The following is a 26,090-nucleotide window of genomic DNA, read 5'->3' as shown; positions in this document are numbered from 1 at the left end:
ATAGAGACAAATACTGTACGATTTCACTTACATGTGGAATCTAATAAAAAACCACAACTGAATTCATAGATACAGAGAACAAAGTGGTTGCCACTGGTGGGAGGTAAGGGGGTTGGTCAAAATGGGTGAAGGTGGTCCAAAGGTGCAAACCTTCAGTTATAAGATACAGAGGTTTTGGGGCGGTTAACATACAGCATGGGGACTATACTGTGTTGTCGATTTGAAAGATGCTAAGAGAGTAGATTGTAAAAGTTCTCATCACAAGAAAAAAAATTGTAACTATGTGAGGTGATAACCACACTTATCATGGTAATCGTTTCACAATACATACATACATCAGAGCATTACGTTGTACGCCTAAAATGAACACAGTGTTAAATATCAATTATATCTCAATAAAAAGAAATTTTAAAAAGAATTCTAAATCCCTCCCTCATAACCTCCAGGCCACACTCTTTCACGGATGCCCCCTGTTCTACGTGACTTGGATGACATCTGCAGCATTGGCCTTGAAACCCATGGGCCAAGCAGCTGAGCCTTGGCTCACACAGAGAAGGGCTCTGTAATCCCTGGGGAGGCTGCCCCCAGGGAGAGAGTCTCGTGTGCAGTTCCTGGAGGGGAAGATGCATTGTGCCCCTGGGAGGAAATGATTCTAAAGCTATGTCGTCTTATCTGGGCTCTGGGGTCTGCTCTCCTCCTGGCTTCAGTTGTACATCACCAGGTTCATCCAGTGAGAAATAAGCATCCTTGTTACAACACAACTTTAAACTAGTCAGCTTAACACAGAGCAGGGCAAATGGTACTCTCTTCCCTTGAAAGATCTCAGTCTAGTCTCATCAACCTTTTCCAGCTAATTCCAACCCAAGCAGGAGGTCTCGGCCCTCTATTACAGCATATCTTCCGCTGCTCCCTGAATAGCCGGGCGCTGAGAGGGACAGCTGAGGTCAACCAGCTGGCTGGGTCAGGAGGCTCTTTCAAAAACTCACTGGGAGTAGTTTTAATGTACAGTGAGCTCATGGGGCTTCCCTGGTGGCACAGTGGTTAGGAATCCACCTGCCAATGCAGGGGACACGGGTTCAAGCCCTGATCCAGGAAGATCCCACATGCTGCGGAGCAACTAAGCCCGTGCGCCACAACCACTGAGCCTGCGCTCTAGAACCCGCAAGCCACAACTACTGAGCCTGCACGCCTACAGTCCGTGCTCTGCAGCAAGAGAAGCCACCGCAATGAGAAGCCGACGCACCGCAACGAAGACCCAACGCAGCCAAAAATAAATAAATAAAATAAATAAATTAAAAAAACCAGTGAGCTCCACAGGTGTTCCTTAGTTCCCTCCTGGATTTATGACTCCCACACAATCCTCTGCTTTATTAAGCGATTGGAAAAAATAAAATCTGTCTGCCAGGATCCTAAAGCAGGCTTGGCAGCCAGCAATATATAAAGGCCGTAATTGGAGGCGGGGGGCCGGGAGCTTGGCTGGCCTCTGACAGACTGTTCAATAACCTCAGGCCTGGAATCAGGTGAGGGGAGGCGGCCTGGGGTTGTGCCCTGTCTCTGGGACGGGAAGGTACCTCACCTCCATTTCTGTCAGGTAGAGTCCTTTTCCGTCCTTGGAGAGGTTCTGGAACGCTTCTAGGGTAAAGAGGAGGAGAAGAATCAGGACAGGCCTGGGCCCACGTGCGATGAAAGCCAACGTGGTGATTCTGTGCGAAGCCCTGGAGTGTGCTCGGCCTCCCCTCCATTTCTCTTTCCAGCCAAACTCGACACCCGTGGCTCAGGCTCAGCCCTCAGAACAGCCCCCTGACTGCTCTGCCCCACACGCCCTGCCCCCTGCAGCTTCCTTACACTTTGTACTCTCCACACCTGGCTGTGGGGATGCGGGGCTTGTTTTAGCAGGTATCTCGGGGCACCTCCCTTGTCCAGCTGCGAATTCTCTGGAGCAAGACTGCGCCTCTGGCTTCTCCTTTACCCTCCCAGCGTTCTGCTCTCTCCACCTTGTTAATCGCCTGCCTCAGAGCTGTGGGGTTAGTGCCACATGGCAGGGGCGGTGCAAGGATGTGAGCGTAGGACAGTTCCCACTTCGACCTCAACCACAACAGCTCCATTTAGAGCTGTATTGTGGCTTGGGGTTTCACGTGAAATGTCATTTAAAACAAAGGGGTGTGCTGCTAAAAAGTGTCAAAACCTCTGGCCTACATAGCTGGATTTCTGAGGCCTCGGTGGGGGGGATCTACTGCTCCCACCTACTCGCTGTGTGTGCAATCCTTCAGCAGGGATCAAACCCTTCGTTGCATGACTAAAGAGTAGGTTTAATCCATAAACACAATCTGGAGAGGGGCCGCAGCGATTTAACCTGGTTCCTGAGAGACGTGCTAGTAGGGTGATGAGGAAACGAGCGATCTGGGGTGGGGGAATGTCCTGGGGAGAAAAGGGTGCAGAAGGGAGGTTGCGGACTCCAGGCAACTACACCATCACACAGGCTAACGTTGGCTCTGTCCCTTGGGACGAGCCCAGGCCCGGGGCTGGAGCGCATTCCTGGTCCCCTCCTGTGTCCTTTGTGAAGGTCTCCAGGATGGCCCCGGGATGACACTTGTCATGGCTTCAAGCCGCATCAGGACGCAGACCAGGCTGGGGAAGCTGACCCTGCCTGTGCTGTCGCTATAGCGGAGTCTCATGAGATCCAGCCGCTCATTGGTGACGGGGATCCCTGCAAGGAAGTCTGGGACACAGGGGGAGCCAGTGAGCGGGGAGGAGGTCGGGAGTTGGGGTGGTCCTGTCCTCAGAGCGGAGAGCTCAGGTGGTGGCCTCAGGTGGACGGGAGAGAGCTGCCTCGCCCTCTTCAAGTCCTGTGATCGTGCACGTCTAGCTGTGAGCTCCAGGGGGACACTGACCACAGAACCAACTACGGCAGACTGAAAATCAGGGGGGCCTGTGCACCCCAGTGAGCCATCAGAACACTGTAAACCAAACCATCCGTCAAGGGGACAAGCCCGGTGGCCTGTGGGCCCCATACAGCCACAGACATATTCGGCTTCTCCTGCAGAGCTCATAAAATGTGGATCTGAATGCCTTTAGATAGGGCACGCCTCCGCAGCTAGCATGTTCTCAAACTGCCCCCTCAAATCACATCAGCTCTGTTGCCCCTTTCAGTTACCGGACTGGCCCCTGCCAGCTTTTCAGCCGAATTCCAACTATTCTCTTTCTCCCTTTTATTATTCTAGAGTCATGAGCGAGGTTCTCCTTTAAAGGTTTCGTCTTTCACTGGCCATTCAGTGGTTCTCAGAGTGTGATTCCCCAGACCAGAAGCTTTGGCTTCACTAGGGAACTTGTCAGAAGTACAAGTTCTTGAGCCCCACCCCAGTCCTCCTGAAGCAGAAACTGGGCAGGTGGTGAGGCTCACCTATCTGCACTGTCACAAGCCCCCAGGGGTCCTGACTCGGGCTCAAGTGTGAGAACCACAGCCCTCGGCTGTGAAAAGTAAGGCGAGGATAGAGGCTGAAGCCGGGTGCGGGCAGCAGCTCAGGTTTCTACCCGCTCAACAGGCTGAGAGCCCCTGGGAGGGAGACCTGTGGAGGCTGCCCTTCCAGCAGGGGACCTGCTGGAGCCTGATTTTACATTGTATTCAGGAAGGTGGCAGTTTCCTGACTTCACCTTTTTGTGAGCCATTTCCCCCATGGGTACAGTGAGGATAACGATTCCTGTCCTTCCCAAGTTCCAGAGCTGTTGAGACAGTCAAATGAGGTGACGTTGTTGCTGAAATATGAAGCATCTGCGCCCTGCGCTGTTATTATCATTCTCCCAGGACTGAAAGCTCTTGCCTCCTTGAAGCAGACAGAGGCCACTTGATTTCACTTCGCCCCAGACCCTCTGTAAAGAGAGCATCAGCCCACCTGTGGGTATTTAACCCTGATGGCCCGGAGGCCGAGATGGAAGCATCTTCAAGGCAAGCTAGATTTCTGGTAGGGGACCAACCATGCGGGGTCATTTCTACACAATTAGAGCTGTGCTGGGCAGAGAAGGCAATTAGGAGAATTAACTGGCAGGCGAGAACTCAGGTGGGGGAGGGTGGAGTCTTCGTCTGGAGGCAGGAGGCTCACAGACCCAGTGTTAAGCAGGGGAGAGCACAAACACCGTGCTCTGCTCTCTCCCCGCCATGCCCGGCACCTACCAGCCTTTTTTACAGCATGCTGGGGGCGAGGGCAACACACACACACACACACACACACACACACACCAGTCATCACGGCTCAAAGGGTCGCCGGCTTTACCTGTGTCCTTTATGGCCTTCCACAAATCCGAGCTTGGGAAAACTCCAGAGTTCTTCCGGGAGTTTTGGGAAACACTCTGATACGGGAGAAAAAGCAAGAAGCCCGTGTGAGCCCAGTGTCCACCTGGGAGAGGATGTCCTGGGTACCTGGGTAGAGGGAGGTCCCGATAAATCTCGTTCCCAGCCCTGGAGGCTGCTTCACTAAAACACGAGTGGGCCCAGCTCAGAGGTCGGCAGGGTGCATAGCTGAGGCCGGGGTTGGGGAATGGGCTCTGCTTGATAAAGCTGACTGCCTGGCCGTCAACTGCGGGGCGGCGGGTCCCTCTCCCAGGCCCGCACCTTTCCCCCCGCTCCCCCGACCTGCTCTCCTTCCTCTTCCTCACCCCCTAGACTGGGCTCCTGCCGCCCGGGAGGCTTCCTGCTTTCCAGGGAGGTAGAGAGCTCTCTAGAGGTTGCCTAGGGTGGGGTTAATAGCACAGACGTTACAACCAAATCGCTGAGTATAAATCCCAGCTTGACTATTACCAGCTGTGTAACCTGGGTCAAGTGACCTAACCTTTCTAGGCCTCAGTTTCCCCCTCTGTAGCACAGGGCCCATTACAGTACCTACCTCACAGGTTCGTTGCAAGGAGGAAACGAGCACATCTTTATAAAGCGTTTAGGAGCGCGCCTTGCACGATAGCGAGTGCTATGTAGGCAGCACTGAAGGTACGTGAGAACTGCGCCGGGGACCAGGCAGGGCCGTGGTGTGGAGTCACCCGAACGCCCCGATTTTGTACAGGGCGGCTCTCCGTTTGCCCGAGACTTTTCTCCCTCCCCCTAATTCTCACTCGAACCCTCAGGCTCCTCCTGCTTCCCAGGTGAGGACACAGGTGGGTGAGTAACTTGCCTTGAATGGAGCAGGCAGGCGCCGCAGGACTGAAGCCGGGACTCCTAACGTTGGCCTATGCTTAGCTGCTGCCCAGGAGCTGCTTTAAAGCAAAATACCCCCAAGCAGGTGTGCAGCTGAGGCAGATCGCGGGAGCCGGTTACTGGGAAGGAGCGGCTTGACAACTCTTCTCTGGCCTTAGCTGGCTTTTGTGAGTTCAGAGGCTTAGCCTGTTCTCAATTAGGTACGGACTCATTCATTCAGTCACGCGTTCGTTCGGTCATTTGTTCAGCACTCTTGAGTGCCTTCTGTGTGCTGGACACCGTGGAAGGCCCTGGGGAAAAGGACGAATATGAGGGATCCCTGCCCGGGAGGACCCTGCAATCTAATGGGAGGACTGTTGGCCGTTGCAGTGCCGGGTGAGAAACCAAATGACCCCAATCAGGGATTAGGTGATATAAATAAATAATATGTAAATTGAAAGGGTTTTTATTTTATTGTTGTGGGTTCAAGTGTTAGGAGCTGAAGGGGGACTCGCTGGGTCTTAGGGGGGCGGGCAAGGCCCCCAGGGGAGGCCCCTCAGGGAAGGGGTTTTGGGGTGGACCCGCAGGCTGGGTGGGCATCAGGCAGGCTCTGAGTGCAGGGACGGGAGGACAAGGAGTCTCAGAGCTGGGGTCCGATGGAGCCAGTGGGATGAGGGAAAGGGCTTCTCCTGGACCCCAAAGTGGGTCCCAACTCAGAGGATCCTATGTACAGCTGAGGAGTTTCAACTTTGTCCTGAGAACAACGGTGAGGCCACACTGAGGCCACAGACCACACTGTGATTCTGATGTATGTCCTGGCAGACGGAGGGGAAGGGGATGAGGGGAACTGGTGGCCTAGGGGATGCTGCACTGGGCCCGGGGAGCAATGAGGAGAGCAGTGCTAGCTGGCAGTTTTAGCTACAGTCACTGTGACCCGTTTCTCCTCCAGCCTCCTAGAGCGGTCCTCAGCCTGCCACCTGACTGGGCATTGCCTCGTACCTTCTAGTGGTGCATGTACAGATCCCCAAGCAAAACAGGGGCCCTCCTTGAGGGTGGGGGTGAGTCTCCTCTCCTTTCATAGCCCTCAACCCTGGTGTAGGATCGGGCTACCCTGTAAACATATGCTAAACCAGACAGAATAAGAGTGCTAGTCAAAAGGGAACACGCAGGTACCTGGCAGTGAACAAGACGGCTCCACAGCCTTGAAAACTCCTCTTGGTCAAGCCGCCCGTTCACCTTCAGCTGGTGGGGAGTTAAGAGTCAAGCAGTCCTTCGTGCAGTGAGCAGAGAGCAGCCCCACCCACCAGCTAGTAACACAGTCAGTCCAGCGTCACCTGGATGTGGCCCTACACCAGCTGGCTCTTGCTGTATCTGAAAGGGACCTGGCTTAGATTTATTTCACAGGGAAAACAATCAATTGGAAGGAGAAGGCGGCCCTGAGAAAGGAGAGCCAACATCACGTGCGCCCAGGGGAAGAGAGCGAGCCCCAAACACAGCCTTCACCAGTTGGGGTGGGGGCCCTGGCAGGGGGGAGTGGGGAGCAGCTGGGGGGAGGAGAGCGCCTTGCAACTCCGGAGGCAGCATGAGAGGTGAGTGCACCCGCCAAGTGTGCGCCAGTGGATGGACCGCGTTCTGTGTATTCAAGTCAGCCCTGGTCACTCCATACGATGGGTTTAATGAAAACTAATGAAAAGAATGGATCTCTGAGAAACTGGAGGGGAGCTGGTGGGTGAGCAACAGGAAGGGTAGAAAAGACCTGTCTGCTTTGCAGGGGTCCTGCAGACATGACCTCCCCTAGGGTTGCCTGCCCCAGGATGTGGGGCTGCCGAGGGCCATTGGACTCATCCGCAGGGATGAGCAGTGTCTCTGGGTGATTCCAAGCCGCAGCCAGCAGAGACAGGGCCTGACTGATGATTTCATCAGGAAGGCCTCTTGTCTGACAATGGCTGGCTTCACATCCCCAGTCGAGTCTTGTTAAGAGTGAAAGAGCCGGGGGACCCGTGTCACCCCAGGGAGACCGTGCACACCCGAGGGAGGAGCTGCAAGGCAGCGGCTGGGGGATACGCCCAGAGGGGAGCCAGAGGGGAGGTGGGGCGGCAGGGGAGAAACGGCTCAGGGGAGAGCGGAAGTCAGGACGGGAGGCAGGAGACCCGGGGTTGGGTCCCAGCCCCGCCACCTGCGGCCACGGAACGTGGGCAGGTCACTGCACTGTCCCAGCCCAGTCTCATCTGCAAGTGCAGCACGATAGTAATAATGGGGTGTAAGTGCCGCGCAGACCGAAGAGTTTTCTGCAAGGCTGGTGGCTGTTATCTTTATTGAACTGGGGGCTTGCTGAGCAAGGAATTTAAATAGTGAGGACTCCTGCAGTGGTAAGGAGAGGGGTGTAAGGAAGATAGTTCCCACTGGTGCTACAAGGAGGCAGTGAAGGATAATGTTAGAACATAGACTTTGGAGGCTGAAAACTCCAACTTCAAATCCAGACACAAATTCTGACTAGCTGTGGGATCTGGGCTGAACCCTTGTTTCTTCCATTGGATCATGGGACAATACTTCTTATATCACAGGGGTTATTGCAAGAATTATGAGGAAAATGATATATATCAGTACAGTTCTTGGCATGCAGCAGACGCCTGATAGGTGGTAAGTTTTGTTATTGTTGCTGTGGCGGTTCTGGAGGGCAAGTTGGTGCAGAATTCCCAGGAGCCCAGGCTCTTTGGTGAGCCCTCAGAACCAAGAAGGAAAATAATGAGGGTGAGAAAAGTGTTCCCCAGTGTCCTAAATAGACCCCTGGGGAAGCCCAAGGAGCAGACAGGCTCTTAGAGCTGCGGGAGGGGGATGACTGCAAAGGATACATCCGTCAGAGCCACAGTGCTCCGGCACTCATGCAAAGAGGATGTGTCCGCTGAGGTCCTGAGGAGGAGAACAGGAAGGACTGAAACGTCAGGGAGGGGGCATAGGACTGGCGTGGCCATGGGGATGGGGTTGGGGCCAGGAGGTCCTTCCTTACCTTCTAGGAATTCCTGGTTGAGAAGGCTCTGAACCTGGGTTCGGAGGGTCTCCACCAAGGGGAGAAACGAAGTTGGAGTCCAGTCTGGGTTCTACTCTCAAGCCACGCACCTTGGCGCAAAGCTCCATCTCTCTTCTATTCTAATTCCTACGAAGGCCTCATGTGGGCTGCCAGTTACCCTCTATGAGAAGACATTTGGTTGTTGTCTGGAAAAGTCCTGATTAGGGAATCTGTACCATTTATCATATGACAAATTATATTTTTTATTTCAGAGGTGCAGGTTCATGGACCACGTTGAGGACTTTGCCACCTGCCCCTGAAGGAAGCTTGGTCTCACGTATCCTAACCGGGTCCTGCTGATCACCTACGGGAAGTAACCTTAGCTAGAGCATCTGCTCTGGGGAAGTGAATCTGTCTTAATTCAGTGCAGATTGATTGAACACCTTCTCTGTGCCAAGGACAATGATAGTTATTGGGGACAAGGAATGCATACATTGTCATCCCTGCCTTCAGAAGCTCACAGACTGGGGACATTCACCATAGTAGATCCCGTTTTGCATCAAGTGAAGTGCTTTCTGAGTCAGCCCAGATGTGGGCCTGAATCCTGGGCTAGTGTTGATTTCAAGGAGGTTCATACTGAGCTGTTCCCTATTACACGTACCCTCATGCCAGCCACATTCTTCATCTCTCCTTATTTATATCTCTGGGCCCAGGCTACCTGAATAACTTCCCTTTGGCTGCCTCCTGGTTACCAATGCCCTGTTAGCCTTCTGAATGTCTGGCATCTTCCTGTCCTCGGCCCCTGTCTGCCCGAGGTCGGCATGGTACACTCGATCATCTATATGACTTTCCGCTTCCCACACCGACATGACGACTAATGGTAAAAGGCCCATCGTGCAGAGGCCCTGGCAGCTGGGTTTTTCCTGACAAGTCAAGGAGTTCTTTATAACGGCTTATTAAACCATTAAGAAAATCCCCTGCGCACGTAGGTGGCTTGGCGGGAAGAAGGCTGTTGGTGCTTTCTGAAGCTGGCCAGCTCCTGAGAAGGATGCCAGCGTTGGTGGGAGGTGGCAGAACGGGAGGAGGAAAGATTTCAAGGGGTATTGCCCATTGCTTGTTTAAAGATTTTAAAAGCTCACTCCCCTATGATCAGGCCCTTCCTTTCCAAACTACACTTCACCCCAGATGTCACCCAGGTGGGGCGCCCCGTCTCTCCAGATCAGTTCTGGACATCCAGGGAGAGAGGCTGACACGACCACCCGTCAAGTCATCTTCCTCCTCTATCCTGATAAGGACCTGGGAGAGGTTTCCTTCCCTCCGGCTCCTCCATCACCTGTCCTACGTAGGGCCCCTCGCCGTCACGCTAAGTACTGTACCTGCTGAGCGTATCTGTAGAAAATGCTTCGTTGGGAGCCATTTCTGGACGACTTGCCTGGATCTAAGGAAGAACAGCCAACATCAGATTTCTGGGGAAGGAGGTGAGGGCCCCAAAACCTTCCACCTGGATCTGAGACAGAGGCTTCTTCATCCAGCAATTGGATCAAACCTTTTTGGGGAATGGGAAAATGGAAATTTGTGGAAGGAAGATGGTTGGGTCCAGCCTGGCCTTCAAGGCCTGGTCTTCTCACCTCATCCCTGCCCCTTTGAGCCATCACCAGCCCATTGTGGTATCTGTGCTTTCACTGGTCAGTGGTGACGCAAGAAGGAAGGAGATAGAAGCTCTTGGGGAGGGGACGTGACCCAGTGAAGTCTGCCAACCAAGCCTTGTCGCACGCTTACCTGCAGTGGTCTGAGGTTGGGATTCTCGTCCAGGTCCTAGAAAATCAGGGGGACAGTGTGACAAGGATGACCAGCTCACCATTCAAAGGAGGCTCACGCTTACATGTGGCAGGCACCCCTGCAGGCATTGGGCATCTAAGCCAAGGACACACGTGGAGAGCCCTCAGCACAGCAAGCTGTGAAGTGGGCAGCCATGGCAGTCAGCAGACGACGAGCATCTTGACCTCATGTCCAGTCTTTCGGGTGGCCCTCCCCAGTCTTCAAATGATTTTGTAAACTGTTCCTTTCACAACCAGATATATGTGTATCGTAACCCCCACTGCCAGGATGGCAAATAAGATTTGTCTTAGGTTCCAACTCTGAATGGTGGCACAGTGACCATCTGGCATTCTGGACTGAGAAGGCCTCGTCCATGCTCAACGGTAAAGACTGCCATGATTGTAGTGATGTCTGCCTCGGGGCCAAGAGGCATGAGGTGCCCAGCAGGGTCTTCACTGCAGTGAAGACCCTCCACCATCAGACTCTATCACTCAGTGTCTCCCTGATGTGCCCCACATTCTGTCCACATTTCAGACAATTGCCATGCATGCCACGTACCACCTTCCTGTGTGTATGGACAACATCGCTCATTCTTCAACGAGCCCCATGCTTACCCACTTCCCTGCTTCTGCTCATGTCTCTTTCCTCCACCTGCACTGCCTTCCCCTGGGAAACACTGTTAGGTTTTCCATCAAGGACTAGCTCACATTCCATGTCCCCCAAGAAGCCTTCCTCTGTCCCTCTTGCCAGAAGGGAATCCCTCCACTCTGTCCTCCCACGCGACCCTGCACTTCCATCAGGCAATGGCCCCATCCTGTTTGTGGTCTACGTATTGGTTCACAGACTCTGTCGCCTCCACTTTGTGCTGAGCTTCTTGAGGGCGGGGGGCCGTGCTGTGTCCCCTGCTAACAGAGTGCGTTGCCGCACAGAATGGTGCAATGTGTTTTTATAAAATTAAGTAGAATAAAACGTTTAGAATCCCAGAAGTTCTGTACCTGTCACTGTCTGGCATCTTTAGGAAGATTCAGAGCAAGAACTCAACTGCTTCTCTGCCTGTGGAGGCGACCACCACATAGGGCTCAGGCTGAAACACTCTGTAAGGTTGCATGTGGTTTCAGAAACGATGCCCTTCTCAGCAGTTCTGAATTTGGAAAAAAAGGTGGACGGCAATCTCTCTCGGAAATGCTGAAACTGGAAGAGACGCGATGATGGTGAGAAACCCCCTCTGTGCATGGGCCACAGCTACCAGGAGAGACCCCTACCTCCCAGACCCCTCTCCATCCATCAAAACAGCACTACAGGCCCTGAAAAGGGAGACACTGCTTACCCGAAGTCTCGAAATGCAAGGGTTCAGACTGTTATTTAATATAGATGCTAACACTACAACAAATGAGGGGAATATGATACATGGTTTTACCTCATTAAATCTTACAGCATCCTGGGCTTCTGGGTTTATCTCCCTGCTTATATACAAAGACAAATCATGAAAACTAGTGAGACTGTTCCAATACTGAATTAATTCAGTAACTCAAAACATAATTCAGTATTGGAATTTGGAGTCCTTTCTCTCTGGACCCTTTTGCAAAGCACTCCTTGGACCCCTGCAGCACTGAGGGGCTGGAGTCCTTTCGCTCCCTCCATTCCTTCCTTCCAGTAAAGCCCTGAAATGCCTTCTCACTGGAGAATAATAGGCCCTCATCATTCTCCTTTTATTTCAATATTTTCTTGGAGATAAAACAATAAATATCATGCAGTTCCTATTACTGGACGTCACATACATATTACACGATAAAAACCCCTTACTAAATACATTTTCCCCAACACAACTGAGATGGGGATTCCATTTAGAACGGTCACGCAGCATGAAATGACTGCTTGTGAGCTCTGCCTCGGGGGGAAACGAGGAGACGGGGAAAGGGTCTTTCCAAGGGGTGGGAACCAGGCTGGGCTGCAGCTGGGGCTACCGTTGCTGTGTGCATCGGGGCGCTGGGCAGAGTCTGCAAACGGATGCTGCTGACATTATCAGCAGCCCCAGTGTCTCTGGAGCCTGACTTGCGTGGGCCTTTCTAGCAAAAGAAACGATGAGATCAGTTCTTCTCCAGAGTCAGCACTGTTCTCTGTGTGTGTGTGTGTGTGTGTGTGTGTGTGTGTGTGTGTGTGTGTGTGTGTGTGTGTGTGTGCATGCACACGTGTGCACGTGGGGAGGCACTGTGTACAGACGGGTGTGGGCTTTGAGCCTCCTACAATCACAAGACCTGACCCTCTATTTCTAGGGATGCGGCTCATACCTTTTATTCAATCAAGTCCTCACCTCGTTCTCCACGTCTGGGAACTAGAACCCTGACTCGTTCCTTGCACCTGACTGCTTCCCTTGAAGCCCTTCCAGAAGTTCTCATTCCATGACTGTTGTGCTGAGAACCAGAGTTGGTTCCTAAACCCAGCTCTGTGGCTGGGCCGCCGCTGTGACAGGCAGACCTCCTTGCTGTCTGCTTTCTGCCCAGGGTTCTGTGTATCCCCTGCTCAAGGACCACCTGTCCCAGCCTCTGTCTCCCTGTTGGGGGACGTCTGGAAGGGCCGGAGGAGCTTCCCTGGACCTGCCAGCAGGCTGCAGTCGCCACCCGTTGGCTGTGGCTACATCCTGCTCCCTCCCTCTTCCCTTCCATCCTCGTCCTGGCACATGTACATCCCCTTGGGCAACAGCCGCCATCACAGAGTTCACGTCTAAAGGGGTTTGAGTGCCTGTGAGGTTAGGTTTCCCAAACTCCATCTTTCCTTCTCCATCCTTACCCATATTTTGGTCACCTTTCACCCACGCCAAGCCAGAATATTTACTGGCCGGGGGTGGGGAGGGGCAGGTGGTAGTGGATGGTCGGGAGGGTGGTGGCGGTGATGTGGCTGTAAGAAGAGTTGGAGGATGTGCCTTGAACTTGCATTTGCATTGCATGCATCCTGGTTGTGGTGGGTTTGGAGGCTGACAAAGAATACAGGAGGCTAAAGATCTACTCCCGGCCCCACCAGGGACCCATGAGCCCTGTCTCTCATCTTAAAAGGAACGGGCAGCGTCAATCTTATCTATTGGGCCAAATGCTTGAGGATGGTTTCATGGTTGCATTCCCTCTGCAACGTCAAACCAGAGAACAGCTTAAGGGATCCAGCTTTAGACAAGGACAGCTGAAATATTCCCTGCGTTGTTGACCTGTTTGGAAGTTCTAAGCTTGTATCTATTACAGGACATAGCAAGGCTGAATTGGCAGCCACAGAACAGCAAGAGACACGTTGAGGTCAAGGGTGTTGGAAGAGGCATAACAATATGGACAGACGGCAGCAGGGGCGGTGGCCATACCTGATAGTCGATCTGAGGGAAGAGAAGAAAGGCAGGTTCAGGAACCCAAACTAAAACCCAAAGGCGAGCAGATCTGAGAAGGCTGGCTCGGGGCCCTGCGTTCCTTTTTGTTGCACTTTCAGCCTGTTCCCTGGAACACCTGGGAGTGAACAGGGACCATCACTCATTCTCTGTGCAGAGCTGTGACAAAGGAAACCCAACTGCTATAGGGAGCATGAAGGGGAAAGGAAATTGAAGTGGGAGGAAGGTGTCTGAGAAAAGGAGACTCTCCCTTTCTCATCTCAGCTTGGTTACTCTTCACAGCAGTGATGATAAAATTGGAAGGAAAAGAGACAGTGATGGGAACTGGAGGTAAGACAGAACCTGGATCAAATGTAAATTCCCCAGAGTTGGAGCTCCAAGGAGAAGGAAACTGTTATTCCATCAGACCACTGTAAAGCATGGTGGGAATTTGTTCTAGCATTCCCCTCCTCCCAATCGCTGTACCTCAGTGTTTGTAGGGATGTATGTGTGGGTCTGAATGTGGAAATATCTCTGTTTCAGTCTGTTCATGTTGCATAAGGAGGCACTGAAGATGCAGTCCCATTTTTAAGCCACTTCATGGTTTGCAAAGTATTTGCATGTAATGTGTTGAGTTGTCACAGAAATCCTAAGCATATGCTAGGCTCCGAAACTGAGGATTTGCAGTCTCAGTAGCAGAGGTGAGAATAGAGCAAGCTGTGTTGCTTCCTTTGTAATTAATACCCACCACCTCCATGCACTGTCTTCCACAGTTGGCATGGGTTTCAGTTCTATCCTACTGCTGATCCTGGGCTCCGCTTAGGCGTACAGGCCATTTGATTTACCTGGGCAGACTTATCTGGAGATCAGGAATGAGCTGGAAGGGAGGTGGAAAGTTCCAGCCTGGGGGAGGATGGAGCTTATCCATCCTTGCTCTTTTTCTCTGTCCTGTCTTCTCCCTGCCTATTTGTACACCACCTGTGTTTGGTTTGATGCAAGGCAGAGCAGTGCTCCCATAGCAGTTGGAGAGCCACAGGCCCATGCCAAGGTTGCAGAAATGTATGCAGCTGTCATGTGGGCAGCGCTGTACCCACGAACACCAGTAGAGCCCTGGAGTCTCAGACAGACTAGCTGTTGGCACAAACATAGCCTGTTTCTCAGCAGAACCGTCAAAGGAACCCAAGTGCCTCTTGAGTTGTCAAGGTCTGGACTGTTCTTTGGTGTTTAACTCGATCAGGATCCTGCAAGATCCAGAGGGATCTCCAGGGAGCCTAAGGAGGTCCCAGGTCTGCACGCCCCTTCAGCAAAATGGGCAGCTGAGAACACAAGGCTGCCGTGTTGCTCGGCTCTGGGGCACGAGAATCAGATGAAAATATGAACAGCACCCCCAGTTTTTGTGCATGGGGGGCAGACCTCATACCCTCTCTGGACTTCTGTCTCTCATTAGGAAAGGGAAGAGCTGGCTGAGATATTCTTAGGAGTCCTGTCTGGTTCAGGACTTGAATTGTTCAATCCCTGCTGGTAGACCAGATGTCTCAGTCCCTTCCTAGCCCTTCCCAACTCCTCTCATTTTGTTCTTCTCAGAGGTGAGATTAGGGGACTCTGAGGATGAGGATCCTCTTAGAAGGTACCTGAATCCGTTGGGATCCTTGGCAGAAAACAATGGAAACCAATCGAGGGTGGGGTGAACAGGAGGTCATTTATGGGAAAGATAAATCAGAGTCAATGGGAAATTGAGAGAATGCAACTCGGAAGGTGGGCAGGAATGAGAAGAGGTGGCTACACAGCTGGACACCATCACAGGACCTGCCTGCATTGCTGCATCAAAGATCTGCTGCAACGAATCCCTCAGCTGGTCCTAGCTCCTTTAGTTACTTCCTCAAGACTCAAGGCCTAGAGTAGCCAAGAACATCCAATTGGACAAGCCTGGGCCACAAGTCTACCCTTTGCATCCAACGGCTGGGGAGAGGGAATATTTGGCCTCTTTGACTGCTGCAGTGGGAGACAGGCCTTGCCTTTCACCAAGGTTCCCCCCCACATGGAAAGGGTGTTCATGTGCCTAGTGGTGATGAAAATGACAACTGTCCACTACTGCATCCTTAGGAGATGTTGATAGTCTCAGCTGGTTTGCAGAACCTCGAAAGTATGGTGCTAAACCCCATCAATTTCTTTTCCATTGATTTCATGCAACTAGGATGTGGAAATGTGCTCAGAGAGAGCAGGACCCAAAGGGCTCTCCTCCTTCTAGAGCCAGAAACATATTTTTGTTTGAGCTGTGAGCACCACCAGAAAGGCAAGTGCCTATGTCCTGCTGAGAGCCCTCGTCCTGGGACCACAGGTTCTGGTATCGGGCACTCCCCTGTCACCACCCAGCTGCACCTTGGGCAGGTCATTCACGCTGACTTTTGGTTTCCACATCTATAAAAGCAGGAGTACTGGGGTTTTTGAGACAGTGAATGTGAACATGTTTGGAACTCTGAAGTTCTCTATCAGTGAGGCCTTCGTATTAGAGTGAACCACAGCCAGCGCACAGGACTGTTTCAGGACCCAGGAGCCCTGCCTGTCCATGATGGGGCTAAGGCCCTACTTGTGAATGTTGCCTTAGTCTCAGTGAACATTCCTGGGATCCTTCGTAGAGATGCTGTCAGAGCTCCAGCCACACAAGTGATGGGTGTGTTTGACTGAAGGCTCGAGGGACATCTGGCACCCGGTCCCCAGCTCTGCCATTAACTCTGTGTCACTTCACGTCACTGGGCCTCAGTTTCTTCACCTGTAATATGGGGACAGGGGATCCCAGCATTTGATGGTTGCACGATCTTAGTTATCCATGTTCGTGCAGAGAGGCTGTGGGGTGTATGATTTGAGAACCCTGCACTTTATCTGTGGGATGCATTAAACTATTTGGGAAAGGAGGAGGGAGCACAGGTATCAGATTTTCTTTTGTAACTCCTTTCTTTTGCATGGTATTAAAAAAGAAAAAAAAAAAAAGGAATTCCCTGATCACCTACTCACAGTTAGTGTGTGTTGGGGGTTGTGCGGCGGGATGGCCCCTTAGGAGCTGAAGGGCTGGCTGAAGAGCCATCAGAGGGAGGGGAGGCTAGGTGGAGAGGAAGACCTGGCCTTGGATGAGTGACCAAGCAGATGCTCGTAAGCCAACCGTGGAGCTTTGACCGATTTTGGTGTAAGCATAAGAGAAAAACGTACCTCCCGGCTGTATACCCAGGATTGTTTTTTCCCTTAAACTCCTCCCAGAGTTTAGCCAATGATTCTCAGACATTTCTGTGTATAAGCAGTCCCTGGGGAGCTCATTACAATACAGATTTTCAGGCTCCGTGTCCATGGAGATCGGGACTCAGAATGTTTGGGGGCGACCCCAGGAATCTGCACTGTTGCAACAGCTGGTCTCGGACCAGACTACTTTTTAAGGAACAAGCATCAGAGCCTGCAGCAGGAAGTGCTGACAAGTGGCAAGGGCAGGAGCTGTGCCCACTGTAACCTCCTTTGTCTCAGGTTCTCCTGCAGATTTACAGAGTTGCACCAACTGAACTCTATCACGCTTTGGGTTTTAGTTCTGAGTCTGCAGCTGGGTGAAATCTCCCAGCCTAGCTGGTTGCTTTCTCCAAGGTGTACAGAAATGTCCTCAAAGGGCAAAGCCCGGAAGCCTGCTGCCTTACCTTGAACACCTCGGACTTCAGTGGAAATGTCCTGTCTGTTGCCTTTAAATTTTGTGGCATGACAGAATTGAAGGACACGATGACATTGTTGTTTTCCATGCTTTCTGGCACAGAGAAGATGTACTGCATGTCCCTCTGGGGTCCTGCATGAAAAAGGGCAGTGAGTGGACTTCAGCTCGTCTCTGGCATTCCAGGATGGGACCGTGACCACTTCAGAGAGCCAGTTCAGTGTTGTGATGGTTGTGAGGGAATCTCTGGATTTGGGCTAATAGACCAAGGCCTGGGTCCCATTCCCCACAGTTACTAGTTGTGACACAAGCTTCTTTATTTTGTGAGCCTCAGTCTCCTCCTCTTAAAAATAAGGAGGGAAAGTATAGTTCCTACTTGGTGAAAATGTTTCTTACACTGTAAAGTTGAGGGCTATTTTTATAATAATAAGTGGAATTCCAGAGGCCTCAAGTATGCACTGGTGACAACCATGGAGCCATGAAATGGTGTCAGTCCCTCAAGCATCAATGGAGACAGAGGAAGAGAGGCAGAGAGATGGCAATTCACAGAACTCTGCTACCCAAGAGTCCTCACCAAAGCCAGAGGGAGACAACTAACGTGAAAACCATTAGATTCAAATGCATGAGAGATCGGGACTTCCCTGGTGGTCCAGTGGTTAAAAATCCGCCTTCCAACGCAGGGGAGGCGAGTTCAATCCCTGGTCGGGGAACTAAGATCCCACATGTCGCCGGGCAACTAAGCCTGCGAGCCATAACTGCTAAGCCCACGTGCCCCAACTACTGAGCCCGCGTGCCACAACTACCGAGCCCACACACCACAACTAGAAAGCCTGCATGCCACAACTACTGAGACTGTGCACCACAGCTAGAGAGGAGCCTGCACACTGCAACAAAGGGCCTGCGTGCTACAACGAAACACCTGACACAGCCAAAAAAACCAAACCAAAACAACACAACCAAATGCATGAGATAATGTATGAAAAATAAATGAAGATGAGGCAAGCTAGAAATGAATTAATAGACATCAGAAGGTTGGGCTACGATTGGGAAGCTCTGAAAGGGGAATAGGGAGACATAGAGACCATCTCAGTCATCGGCTTTTTGTGAGGATCAAACGATGACACACTCAAGTGCACTTAGCAGCACAGAGCAGGTGCTCGCCGGCTGCCTCCCTTCCCTCTCTCCCTTGTAAGGAATTACTACAGATGGCACAATGTATAATTTTGGTCAGTTCATCGATCTGCACTAATATCTGGGGGTGCTGGCCCACAGTCAGACAGGTGCAGCTCAGGAAGATGAAACAGTAAACTTGCTGCCCGAGCGACTCGGTGGTTTCTTAGAATCTGTCCATGGTCTCCTGGTGACTAGGTTCTCTGACCAGCAGAGTGAAGAGCCTGCAGGTGTGGGGTCATTCAAGCATATACCATTCTCGACAGGCTGGTGCCAAGGTGAGGGAATGCACGTGTCGAGGTGCAAACACACCCACACACACAAACACATACGCACAACTATGTTGTTTGTATAGCTTTTCCTATGCAGGATGTGTGAGCACACTCAGGTTCATCTTCAGAGGGTGATATTTCACTCAACCATGTCACAGACGGGGAGCCAGAGGTGCAGTGAGAGTATGTCACTCACTTTCTTAAAATCACATCAATGAGATTCATCTCCCGGGAGCCCAAAGACAGGTTCTGAGGTGCCTACCTCTGGGATCTCAGTATGGTGCTGCAGGATACATCAACCAACATGGGCAGGAATATGCTCCCTGATGCCCGGATGGTGCTCTGTGGCTTAAAGGGGAAGATGGAGATGACTAAATTCCACTATGTACAGCTGGGGAGACTGAGGACAGAGAGACCAGAGTCACAAAGCCAAAATGTGGCAAAAACAATGGTTTAACCCAGGCCCTGACTTTTGCCCAGTGTTCATTTCATAGCTCCCCCAATGTCCTGGATAACTTTTTTTTTTTTTTTTTTGCGGTAGTGGGCCTCTCACTGTTGTGGCCTCTCCCGTTGCGGAGCACAGGCTCTGGACGCGCAGGCTCAGCGGCCATGGCTCACGGGCCCAGCTGCTCCGCGGCATGTGGGATCTTCCCGGACCGGGGCACGAACCCGCGTCCCCTGCAACGGCAGGCGGACTCTCAACCACTGCGCCACCAGGGAAGCCCCTGGATAATTACTGAAGAGCAGTGGGCCCGTTCTACTCTTGGGAGGTGGATGGAGCTTAGTAGAAGGACAGTGGGAAAGCAAGAGAGCAGGGGATTCACACTGGAGATTCTCCGGCCCACCCCCACCAGCAATCATTTCCCCTGGAGAAGTACAGCTGTCCCTTTAGGCTGACAAAGTCCTCTTCTTCAGGCTGATGGTCTAGAATCGAGGGCCACTGAGAGCTGAAGCTGGGATAGGGCAAAGGTTAGCAGCTTCCCCTCTGGCAGAACAATTACCAAGGTCATAACCACCTTCCGCATTTCCTGGAATTAAGTGGTTCTTAAACATCAGTTGGGACCATCTTTCATGGAGTGCGTTTCCATGGTCCAGGCTGATTGGAACTTGCTTACATATAAATGGGCAGAAGAAGTTATCTCGGAAATCTTGACATGACATCCTGTTATAAAGAGAGACACATCACTTAATGACTACGGGTTTGTCCCATAACTTCACTGTACCTCTGCCTGTCAACTATAGTATCCGTTGATTTACCACCGTCCTACCCAAAGGCCAGAGCCCCATTTTGGTTCCTTCGTGGTCAGATACACTTCTGATGTCTCCAGTGGTTGGAAGGACAAGGACAGAGTCAAATTATGAGTTCTTTAGGTCCCTCTCACGGCCAGCAAGACGACTGCCAGTCTCTTTCTGTCCTGGGTCCTACACACTGCTAAGAAAATCACCTTTCCCTAGGGCCCTTTGCCAAATGCACGGATGGGGTCTTATCAGAATACAATGGATTCAACACCTAAAATCATACCTGTGATTAAAGTTGCGATACTGGAAATATTCTTCCTCCTAATTTATATTTGTCCCTCTGATTCTTAATTACTTAGACCCAGTCTCTTTTTCACACATGCTAAATTTTATTTAAGTATGTCATTGAATAAACCAGACAACCCTTCAGAGAAATGTCCATCTTATTCTTTAAGATGTGAGCATAGGGCTGGGGATGTGTTGTAAAACATCTAGTCCTACATAGCTGCTGGGTGATGACACCTGACTAGAGTCAGGGCTGGGAGATTAACCCCCATGTTCCTCTCTTGCGATTCATGCCAGGAAAGACTGTGGCACTCCAGGGCTCCAAAGAAGATGGCAAAAGAAGTTACAGGCATGATAACCATGCATCCTGGTTTCCAGGAAACTGGTGGTTTCAAAGCTTTGGTGCCAATATTCCCTTCTACCATTAACATTTCCTGCGAGTTCTAACATTTCAGAGAGGAAATACCTTTCATGCAAAGAGAGAACACACAATTTCCTTTTCAAAACTTTGGTGTCTTGGTGGAGAAAATAGCCTCCTTCTACCTAGATCTCTGAAAAGCGAATCTTTATTCTCACAAAAGTTTAGGGAAAAGGGTGGGGATTGAGGGTTTGGGCAATAGTTAAAGATTTAAAATCTAATTTTGAAAAAAGTGTAAGTACCAAAACTCGCCATCATCCTTATTTTCATACAACTGGCTTTTCCGTCGGTCGTGGGTTTCCTGCCACTCCAGAGACCTGGGCATGGAGAGACAGACCATAGGATGAGACTTCCTAGGATGTTTCATCTCAACCACACATGGCCCGACAGGGGCCCTTTGCACAGGCCTCCAATAGTTTCTGGGTGTGAGTGGACTGTGTCGCTCTACCTGGTGATTCTATGCTGATGGCTTCCAAGCTGTCCCCCAGCCCCATCCTCTTTCCTGAGCTTCAGATGAATACATGCTATGGTCCATTCCTTGTCTCCACCAGAGCCCCACCGTGACCTTGACATCAAGGTATCCCAAAATGTACTCATCCTCTGCCTCCTTCTATTGCCCAAGTGAGAACATGAAGGGTTATTCTCTCTCATACCCTCCACGTCCAAGCCATCACCAAATATTAATGATTTATTGATTCTACCTCCTAAACCCCTCTCAAAGCCATCGAATTATTTCCATCCTTATTGCTGTTTTCAAGTTCAAGAACCCTCATCTCCCTCTTGGACTGCTCACGAGTCTCCCGGAACTCAGTCCGGCCCGCTTTCCTGTTCATACTCTACACCTCCAATCAAAACAATCTTTCTAAAACAGAAGTCTGGTTAGGGCATTTCCCTGCTTCAAACACATCAGTGCTGCCCTTTTACTCTCAGGATGAACTTCAAACTCTGAAAGAGAACTTGGCCTCTGCCTACCTCTCCAGGTTTACCCGAGCAGCTCCCTGTCCCCCCGCCCTTGAACTGTACACTCCAGCAATAATGAACGTCTTCATTTCCTTAGAAATACCTGTCTGTCTGGTGGCAGTGGCAGCACCCAACCCAGACCCGCCTTGGCCTTCACCATGATGCTCCCTCTGCCTGGAATACACTTCCTCCTTTCAGTCCTATAACCCAATAACTTTTACTCATCTTTCCTCCTAAAAGGCACTTCTGCTGGGAAACATTCCCTGTCCCCCCTGGGGTGCCCTTCCTTGGAGCCCGCACGGCACACTGTACCACTCCCATCTCAGCACTTAGCACCCTGTGTTACTAGTGCTTGTTTATTTCTTGCTGTCCCCCATTAGACTCCAAGTGTCATGAGATCAGTGACCTTGCTCACCATTATATTATCCGTCATAGGGCTTTAACACAATGCCTTGGCACATAGTAGGATGCCATAAGTTTTTGCTGGCTTAATTAATTAATAATTAAAGCTGTCTACTTCATTGGGATAACGTGCTCCAGAAGCTAGTCCTAGAGCCTGCGGTGAAGGAGGGAGGCCTCACAGGCAGAAGGGAGCATCTGTCACTTCCCAGCCCACTCCTGAAAGTGGAGGCACACCCATAGGCGACGGCCCCCAAGGCACAAAAGTGTAATGAGACCCTTCTCTGGGACTGACTTGCATGGAGCGCCTGGGTCACCTCTGTGCCGGGAGAGCAACGCAGGGACCACTCAGGCTTCTGGCTGCAGGCCGAGCCAGTCAAATGTGTTATTGTAAAATGGTAATTTTATAATTAAGTGATAATTACATTTTCTGCAGTGTGTAAGGGAAAATAAACATAGTGTAAATCAATACACTATCGATTCATGCAAGTTTGTCTTTAAGTGTGTGTGATTGAAATTTCCATTATGGTTGAGATTAGACCACCCGCCCTCCCCATCCGTCTCCACTCCTTAAAACGTAGGGAAGGGGCTTCCCTGGTGGCGCAGTGGTTAAGAATCCTCCTGCCAGTGCAGGGGAAACAGTTCGAGCCCTGGTCCGGGAAGATCCCACATGCCGTGGAGCAATGAAGCCCATGTACCACAACTACTGAGCCTGCGCTCTAGAGCCTGTGAGCCACAACTGCTGAAGCCCCCGTGCCTAGAGCCCACGCTCCACAAGAGAAGCCACCGCAGTGAGAAGCCCGCGCACCGCAATGAAGAGGAGCCCCCGCTCGCCGCAACTAGAGAAAGCCCGCGCGCAGCAACGAAGACCCAACGCAGCCAAAAATAAATAAATAAATAATTTTAAAAAACGTAGGGAAGAAATCGACCAGTGCACGGAGACAGCGATGATGCGGCCATATCGCTTCCTTCCAGCCCGTGGGGAAGGGGAACCTCAGCCCTCAGCCAGGGTACGTGATCTTCCAGAGTAGGTGTGGCAGGGTCCATCCCCCGTCCCTGCTCTGCACACCTCTCCTCCCTGCTCAAAGGCCTTTGTGAACCCCCATGCCTGTAGGTACAAATTCAAACCTCTCAGCTGGCACCAGGCTCTCTGGTTCCAGCCCCCGACACGTCTCCCCTAGGTTCCTCTGCCTCAGGCCAGCTTCTTGGCCCTGAACACACTACAGACGTTCCTGGCTCAGCGCAGCAGCCGACACTTCCCGCCTACCTAGGGACGGCTTCCAAAGTGAGTCATACTTTTTTTTGGTTGAACTCCAGCTCAACCCCATTCAAGAAGCTTTCCCTGAACAGGCCCGCCCATGGGAAGCTTCTCTTCCCTGACCTCTGGGGTCCCTTATTGCCTTCACTGGTCATTTGATCTTTAGCCCGGGGGACGTGGGCAGAACGTCAGCTCACGTGAATTTCTTGCCTCTCCTACTCAAGGGGACTGTGCCTCTGACATCTGCCCTTCCTCCACTCCTACTGCAACAGCCAACCCCGAGTCAGGGATTCAGGCTAATCGGATCCCACCCCGCGCCATATTGGGCAGCTTGGGGTGATGGTTGGGAAGGGCTGGAAAGGGCCATGGATATCCCCAGGGAGGAAGAAAGGACAGAGGCAACATAAAAGGAGGGAGTGCGGCAGGGAGTAAAAATATTGTCCAGCGGTTCGTGGTTTTGCAATTTCATTCCCCTTCTGTGTGGGAGGAGGGGATTCAGCTGCCCTGTTCTCCAGGGGGCATCTGAGGGAGGTCACATTCCTACCCTCCAGCCCCACCTGTGCAGGCGCCTCGGCTGGCGGGCACCGGGCACCGGGGCCTCAGGCTCAGGCTCAGGCAGGGACGGGAGAACTCTGCATTTGCCTCCAGAACACACTTCCCCGTGTATTGATTTTCACCTGCTTGAACGCAATGTATTTCCTTTCAGATCATGTTCTCCCTCGTGCTAAGCTGCCACGGCTGGCCAACGTGTCTCGACTCTTCCCGTGGCTCTAACACAGGCCCTCAGAGACCTGCGGGCAGGCTGGGCCTTGCTGGCCGCTGAGAGGAGCCAGTCCCCTGTGGCTGGCCTGCCATCCCTCTCAGGCCTGTCATCTCGTTCTTAGTCAGCAAAGGGGTGGGGACCAGGGATCCGTCCTCCTGGCAGCTGGGAAACACCAGCCCAGCTCTCCGGGAACTACAGACCACACAGCAGGGGCCCCATAGGTCAGCTGGGTCAGCGAGCAACTGCCTGGGACATGGCCAGCAGAGGCACCTGAGACCCACGTAGCTTTGTTCACTCCTACCACCAGCAAGGCACTGGCTGCTCGTGGGAGTCTGGACCAATAGGGCAGGATGGACGATGCAGGTCGATTGAGTCAAGCAATCAGCCAGATCTTTGCCTCGGCTCCCCAACTCCCCCTAAGATGAAGTCTTTTCCATCCTGATGACATGGCATCATCTGGACCAGAATCCCATGGGATCCTTTTATGGAAGGAGACTCCTTCTCTCCATCTGTGTCTGCCAAGTAGAACTTGACTCCTGCCCTACCCTACCCCTCTTTTAATTTCGTACTTATTCTAGGTATATGGGTTCATCGCTCAAGACAGCTTCCTTCTGGAGGACAGACACTGTCTCTTGTCATCTGTATGCATCCCACAGCACCCACCCAGCACAGTGTACTTAGTCCAGAGTACACAGCAGGTGTTTAAATGATGCTTGGTGAATGGCAGCACGGGAGTGTGAGTTCGACTGAAAGTCACACACAGGTGTGAGCTGGACAGACCTGCAGTGAGATCTACCTGCTGCCCTCATGGGTCAGAATGCTCTCCAAACACCGGGTCTCCATGAAGGAGAGACAGAGGTTTCCAAAAGCCGTACCTGTCACTCCAGCGCCCTCTCCATTCGCTCTCGCCCCAGGGGTTCCACAGGCGGATAAGATATTCCCAGCCGCTCCTGTACTGAATCTGCAAAGAACAGAAAAGGAAAACTGTCAGTGGTCTCCAGCAAGAGTCAGCAGAAGGGATATGAATGCAGCTGCTTTTCACCTCCAAGGACGAATTTAACTTCTGACCTCATTTGGCTGCAGCAGGAAAAAAAAAAGTGGAAAGGAAAAAAAATCAATGTCTCTGCCTGTGTGGAGTTGGAATGAGACCGAGGAGAAAACGGTCCTTCTTTCTGTGCAGCACCTTGAAGGGCAGGCGCAGCGTCCTCAGTCTGTACGACTGCATCCTAAAACCTGCGCCAGCTGAGACAGCAGCAGATAAATAGCACGGATGGTGCCATGGGCTGCAGAGGGGAGCTCTTTACGGGTCTCCAGCCTCCTCCATGCCCTGTCACAGTCGGCATCTCTATTCCACTCAAAGAGCTGTTTTCTTGCTGGCGGCCCCTTGGGAGCTGTGCTGGGGTCTCCACAGCACTGTCCTGAGCAAGGCCAGTAGGAGGCTGATTTGAGCACGACCAGGACCTTTGAGGCCTGGGAGTGGAGCCCTCCTAGCCTGCGGCCCCGGGGCTGCACCTGGCCCCCCCGGCAGCCTGCCTCTGTCAGCGAGCAGGGCATCCCCGTGGCCTGAACGTTCCTTCCTTCCCCAGGGGATCACATCATCATCTGTCCCAGATACAGAGGCTGGCACACTTGTTCCTTCAGACCACTGAGGCCAGAGGGCAGGACTGTTTGTTGAAAAGTTACAACAAAACAATCACAACCCTTTGAACTTAAGTTCCTGGATCCAGGAGGCCTCCGCCTGGTGAGAGGAATTAAAGCATGATTGAGTTGTGGCGGCAGTATTGATCTGTGCTAATGTTGTCTGAGGAGACAGAGGCCTGGAGAGGTGAGGAAGGGGCGGACTTGTTCACTGATTCCAGGTCACAGGAGAAAGTCCTGAGTGGAATATTCCCACGTGGAAAAGAAACCCGTGTGTGGAGGCAGGGCTTGGAGACAGGCCTGGCTGAGTGTGTGACGTGCACTACGGCCTACCATCCTCTGAGGCAGATATTCATATAATCCTTGTCTTGCAGAGGAGACTGAGCATCAGAGAGGTTAAGCAACCTTCCCAAGGCCACAGAGTAAGTGGCAGAGGAGGAACTCTGATCCCAGCCACTGTCAGTCTCCAAAGCCCAGGCTCTTAATTTTGGAATTGGGAGTGGATAAAGGATACAGCTGCTCCAGGGCCCAGCTCATTCTCACATGTGGACGAGACCCTGACCTTGCACGTAAACCCTGGGCCAGCACGTGATTACCAGTAGGGCAGAAGGAGCGATGTGGTCAGACAAGGGCCCAAGAACCCAGCTTGGGTATGGTTCTTTTCTTGTCTACTTCTGTCT

At 51.9% G+C, this 26,090-nt stretch overlaps 1 protein-coding gene across 1 annotated transcript in view; it reads right to left on the bottom strand.

The window, feature by feature from the left end:
- Window positions 1-1,516: 1,516 nt before the first annotated feature.
- CAPN13 (calpain 13) overlaps window positions 1,517-26,090 on the bottom strand; it is a 53,427-nt gene continuing 28,853 nt past the window's right edge. Inside the window, 11 exon segments of the mRNA XM_067703861.1 lie at window positions 1,517-1,632; window positions 2,591-2,719; window positions 4,269-4,344; window positions 6,332-6,400; window positions 8,011-8,068; window positions 10,979-11,067; window positions 13,327-13,338; window positions 17,001-17,143; window positions 19,452-19,612; window positions 20,635-20,709; window positions 24,648-24,733. Coding sequence (XP_067559962.1) covers window positions 1,517-1,632; window positions 2,591-2,719; window positions 4,269-4,344; window positions 6,332-6,400; window positions 8,011-8,068; window positions 10,979-11,067; window positions 13,327-13,338; window positions 17,001-17,143; window positions 19,452-19,612; window positions 20,635-20,709; window positions 24,648-24,733 — 1,014 coding nt within the window.

Source organism: Pseudorca crassidens, chromosome 14, assembly GCF_039906515.1.
Source record: "Pseudorca crassidens isolate mPseCra1 chromosome 14, mPseCra1.hap1, whole genome shotgun sequence".
In the NCBI taxonomy this organism is placed as follows: Eukaryota; Metazoa; Chordata; class Mammalia; order Artiodactyla; family Delphinidae; genus Pseudorca; species Pseudorca crassidens.
The sequence above is the reverse complement of the archived record's forward strand: the minus strand, read 5'-3'. Positions and strand labels throughout refer to the sequence as shown.